This window comes from Pteropus alecto, unplaced genomic scaffold (genome assembly GCF_000325575.1).
Source record: "Pteropus alecto unplaced genomic scaffold, ASM32557v1 scaffold12, whole genome shotgun sequence".
In the NCBI taxonomy this organism is placed as follows: Eukaryota; Metazoa; Chordata; class Mammalia; order Chiroptera; family Pteropodidae; genus Pteropus; species Pteropus alecto.
In genome coordinates, this window is record NW_006432669.1 from 7,319,953 (window position 1) to 7,325,952 (window position 6,000).

Here is a 6,000-nt window from a genome sequence, read left to right on the forward strand (position 1 = left end):
AGATGAATTCTAATAAAAGCTTCATCTGCCGATTGTACTTTATGAGCTTAACTTGTATACCAAGCAAAAGCAGCTCCATTTAAAAACAAAACTGAAATAAAACTCAGAAGAATAACTACAGGAATATATAGTTTTAATTTCTTTTCTAAGAAAGTTATAATTTACATGAGATGTTATAAAATAAGATAAATTTGCATTGCTGAGTTGTCAAATAATGTTCAACTGCATTAATTGCAGGCTTTTTTTTTTTTTTTCCTCCCCCTTGGTCTAGGAGACAGTAACTGCTGCAAAATCTGTATGATTTGTTCACTTTCTGTATCTAATTTTATTTATTTCATTACAGAGTAGGGTTGAGATGGTTAATGGAGTATTGATGATCCACACTGTGAACCAGTCAGATGCTGGAATGTATCAATGTTTGGCTGAAAATAAATATGGAACCATTTATGCAAGTGCTGAGCTAAAAATTTTAGGTATGCAATTTCTAAGTAAACAAATAGGAAAAAAGTTGGTTTTTTTTCATGCTCTAATTCTTGCTATACTCGAGTTTCATGATATGATTGCAAAAACCTATTTTATGGCTTGAAAAAAATTCTCTGTCTTGCGGATATATATCTTTTAAGCTTTAGGGGACAAGTTTACATTGGGTACAGTTTGTCCCATAACTTTTTTATAAGGTTTTTCTGACTTTTTAACAAGTTTACACAATATGTCTGTTCTATGATATTAAAAAAAATCATATAAGAAATATATGTTAACTTCCAAGGAAAAATGCCTTGAGGGTGGGGGATCAGAATGTAGATTTCAAGCAGCCTCTCCCTTCTCCCATAGCAATGCTTAATATTTTTCCAAGCAAGCTCCTACCTACCAGTAGACATGTGACTCCTTCAAGGCACCCACAATAAAGCACTCTCTCATTGTAGGACATCAGCTATTATCATCATTACATGAAAGGGAGTCTAGGCATAGCCGTCTCATAGAGTTATACCCTTGATAAAAATGTAACCAGGAAGTAGCACTACTTTATTATTTAGTACAGGAAAGAATCCAGTGGAACAGGCTACCCAGATTGAGCATATTTGGGCTACTGGAATGGATTTTACTTTTTTCCTACTCTGATGATTTCCTAAACTTTGGCTCTGGATATTTTATAATACAAAGATAAATACTTAGGTGATCTTAACTCACTGCCTCCCAAAAGTGGGCCAGGAGCCCAAGTGTACTTACTATTCACTTAAATTCCCAAAGCACGATATTAACAGGAACACCCAAGATCTCAGGAATCTGGGAACTTTACATATCAACTAAATGTAATACCATAAACCAACTTATTGAATTATGAATGTTTGAACTTAAAATTTCTCCACATTATAGCTAATTCATCCAAAGTAGTTAGAGGAGTCCATGTTTCAGTCTCCTACACCTAATCAATAAAATATTAATGTACTTTCTTGTCAGTGCACACTCCAACATTTATTAATTAAAATCTGGTTTGGCCTTCACCTAGTTAATAGTTTACCCAGAAACATTGTGAAATGAGTCTCTTTCTCATTCACTAGACTTATTTTCAGAATTATCTTTTGTAAGTTCTATTCTCAGTAGGCAACCAAAAATGTTACCTGCAATTTCCACATGAGACTTTTTATTTTTTTCCAACTTCTTAACCCATCTCAATTGCATACATGTTTTTATGTTACATACGTATTTTTAATGGTTTTATGCCATGCATTATACTGCTATATGATGGACATAAAACGCTTATGAAATATCCACAAAATTGTCACATTGGTACAATAATTATATCAGAGACCGTAGACTTATACAGTAGACATATTTTTCATATTCTCTTTTAGGTTCAAAAGTGTCTTTCTTTTAAAAAATATTGTTTTCGTCTCTGTCTCATGAATTATTGTAGTCCAGTATCCTTAACTATAGCTGCCCAGTGGAATTACCTGGGGAACTTTAATTAAAAGTGTCTTGGTGAAAATGCAGTAAAAATAATTAATGATCAGACCTAGGTAAGTAATTGCAACCAATGATATCAACTTTTGATTGAAATTTAAACAATTCCATTTCTTAAAAATGTATTTCTTTAAAAACTGCATTCAATTGTATTTAACATTCAAGTAAAGTATGCTTTAGTTAAGACTCAGGAAATAGATAACAGAATTGTCTTCTCCACAGGTAACCTCCATTTTTTCAAAGGAAGCCCCAAATATTCTTCCTTGGCTGGCCCCTTTACTTTTTGCCCAAGGTGCTCATTAGTCTTTTATAATTAAAGTTGCTAACCATAATTAAAAAGTGTTATTTTTTTAAAACAAATCCACTTTGTGGATCCCACATTGTATGAAACCATCACCTGGTAATGAAAAGAACAACCAATAAGGTATCTATTCATTAATAACTTAAATTTTGAGTTATTATCTTTTATGTGTATAAATATTATATGATTTTATTAGAAATGTATCCCAGTAGAAAAAGTTGCAAAATATTGATGTATCTATCCTGCATTAGAGGTTATTGTCATAGCTTCTGGTAGAACTAACATTTTCTTTTTAATAGCTTCAGCTCCCACTTTTGCACTGAATCAGCTAAAGAAAATAATAATTGTTACAAAAGGCCAAGAAGTCGTCATGGATTGCAAACCCCGAGGCTCTCCAAAACCAACCATCTCTTGGAAGAAGGGAGACAAAGCAATTAGAGAGAATAAAAGGTTAGTCTATTTTCATAATTCAAACTCTTAACATCAAACTTCTTTGAAGGTGCAGATGATACACACAAAGAAAAAGTCTTGCAGTAATTGTGAAAGGTATTTCATGAACAGATTGAAATATGGTTTTGTCTATGAAGTGATTAACAGAACCCTAGGTTCTGCTTCAATATAGTCAAACTGTTTTTGAATCTGTGGTGTTTCAGCACCAACTGGGAATTTTATCAGGTTATGAAGAAAGCAGACGTGTTTGTTAAGCTAGCTATTCTGGGTTTTCATTTTGGGTCTGCAGATTTGGGGATCTACAAGTTGCCTATAGTTATTTTTAGATTGTATCCTCATTTCAGTGTTAATGTTAAAAGTAATGTAAACATATTCTGGATCTTCTGGATAATTACTTTATAACAGAATAATTGCAAGTGAAATCTGTGCCTGTCTGCCTGCCTTTTTGTTTTCAATCATGTTGATGCAAAATATTATAGGATTACTTCAGTTGCCACAAGCAAATGAGAAATGTGCAGAGGGATATATAATGTGTAAAGATTTGTCTTTGGTAAGTAAAGCCAAAGGGCATTGCAGAAGTACAAATGAGAAAAAAACAATGAGAGAAATATATCATCCCATCATAGTCTGTGTATGCCAAGTTCAAAAGTCCCATCCTCTACCAGTCATTACCATGTTAATGTTACAAATGGTGATTTGGCTTTGACAAAATATCCTCCAATATGTTAAAATAATGTTGCGTATGTTGTTTTAGGGTATTATTTTTTATTTGATCAATAAGGATAGGAGTTTATGCCTAGTTTTATGTTTGTCCAGAACTAAGTAATTACATAGCTAAGTAATTTGTCAGTATTAATGGTCCATGTGAATAATTCTTAAAGTAATTTTGGGATATTTTGAAATACTTGAAAATTTTCTTTTGATGTTTTTGTTTACCATTCAAATCTGAGACACATTGATTTAAAATGCCTGTGTCAGATGAAATAATTTATAGAATAATTGGATTCCATTTGGACCCAAGGATCGATGCTTCCTTGAAGGGGTATCATCTGGGATTGGCATAGGTCATACTGGGCATCTTGTTTTGAAAGAGAATTTATCATTTTTAGTTGGGGCAGGGGCCTGGGAGTGGGCAAAATCACAAACCATAAGATCAGTGTTGCATATGGTTGAATTGCATGTGAATGAATTGCATTTTTGGGGGGATTGTTGCTTATTGAAATATTTTTAAAACTGGCACAAACCTTATTAAAGCAGATGAAAAAGTATTTTTGTATTGTAAGAACAAATAATTTATTACTTGGTTATTTTTTCTGGATGTATTGGAAATTTTTATAATGTACATATTATATACATATAAAATACATATTATTATAATATACATATAAAATACATATTCCAGTGCAAGTCATTCCATTTGATATGCATTACTTTGTTTTATGTGGGCAGCATGTGAGCTTTGTCTTTTATTTTAGTCCACCACAAAAAGTTCCTCATTAACTATTTATAGACACCACATTTTGAGTTTAAAAAATTAGATGATGTCTGTTTGTCAAAGCAAAAAAAGATTATGAGTTTTCTATTACAACAAATATAATGATAATAAACTTTTTATTTTCCAGAAGTTGAAAAACAAAGTTGTGAATTTTCTAGTTTTCTTGATTCATTTTCTCCTCACTGCTTACCCCTTGGGTTAATGAGACAAATACACTGACCTTAAACTCAAGTCACTCAGTTTTTCCATATGTCAATACTTCTGGTCAACATACTAGTCAGGGAGGAATCTGAAATGTGAAATATTTGTATGTTTATTTATTAAACTGAAAGCAAGACTTGGCCACATTTACTAAACATTTTGCCTACTCTGATATATATGTTTAGGTTTGTGAGATGGTTTAATTTAATAACTCCAGAGGTATAGTGCATTTTTACACTTAAAATTGACAAGAACACTTATGAAATATCGTTTTTACTGATGTATGATTTGTTATCATATTGGGCAATCCCAGGTTTCATGAAGAATACAATCTAATTAGATATAAAAATAGTCAAGTATTAAAATAAGAGGCTATGATTTAAACAACATAATGAATTTTATTAAACAATAAGAAGATGCACATAGATATTTGTAAAACTGCACATTCCAAAAGTATGAATGGAAATTTAAAATGTATATATTATACATCCTTTAAAATAGAATCTGTTACATATAAATTTTAAGTCACTTTTGTTATAAACACATCCACCATTTGATTAGAGTTGTAAACATCATTTAAATGGAAAAGGAGATGTTAGAAAACTGTTAAGGCTTTGAAAACTTTGTACCATATATATTTCACATCAGGGCTACAGATTCAAATCATGGTTTATTTTATCGTAAAATAAGTATATTCACCATTCATGTGATCTACATCAAATATGTTCCTTAGTTATCCAACCTACAATTATAAAAACAAAAGTTAAGTGAGTTAGCTTTGCCCTTCATTCACAATTTTTACAGTTCTTTGGGATTCATTCCACATTAGAGGTTGAAACAGCCAATAGCAGTTTCCTATATGGGCAAACAAAGACTAGCCTTGTATTAGGGAAAAGGAGTTAAAGTAATAATGTGTTATAAGAGAAACATTTAAATTTAAGAAATATTACTTCAAGCATAAAATTATTTTGGAACAATGGCATGAAAATGTAATGAAATATTTCAGTTGCAGAAAAATATCTAAATCATCTGAAAATATATCAGAAACTCAAAAAAATGAATCTGAATCTAGAGTTAAGTACCATTTAACTCTAAACTGTAAATGCAATATTGTAACAACTGAAGGTTAATAATAACTCATTTATTTTATCAACAGAGTGCCAAACAACTCATTGGCTTATCCTTTTCTGCCAAATTTTGATTGTTTTTTTTGGGGGGGGGGTCTTCAAAACACCTTTTTTTTTTTTTTGGGTGTTCACCCTTTTCACTAAAGAAATACATAAATTATTTAAAATTTGATAAGTAATAAGTATAACAGTATGACTTTTAGAAAAAAATCTAATTAACAAAAAAGTTGCCTGCTTATATATTACAAAATGTTTCATTCACTTGGCCCTAAATGATACATCTAAAGTATGTAAGAAAATAAAGCTTGTGAGTTTTACGTAGTTTGCTGTTTGTATCATAGGATGAGTTGTTTATGTTATAGAATTTTCAATATGATCTGCTCAAACAGTAAATATTATTATCATTAATAATGATGCTGATTGCTTAAAGTGTATAGCATTTATAATTTACAAAGCACTTTAAC

General features: G+C 31.0%; 1 protein-coding gene across 1 annotated transcript in view; it reads left to right on the forward strand.

Annotated features, from left to right (window-relative positions):
- CNTN5 (contactin 5) overlaps window positions 1–6,000 on the forward strand; it is a 466,521-nt gene that overhangs the window by 220,411 nt on the left and 240,110 nt on the right. The window contains exons 9-10 of the mRNA XM_006907500.1: window positions 344–473; window positions 2,563–2,713. Of these exons, the coding sequence (XP_006907562.1) occupies window positions 344–473; window positions 2,563–2,713 (281 nt within the window). The remainder of the gene's footprint in view (window positions 1–343; window positions 474–2,562; window positions 2,714–6,000) is intronic.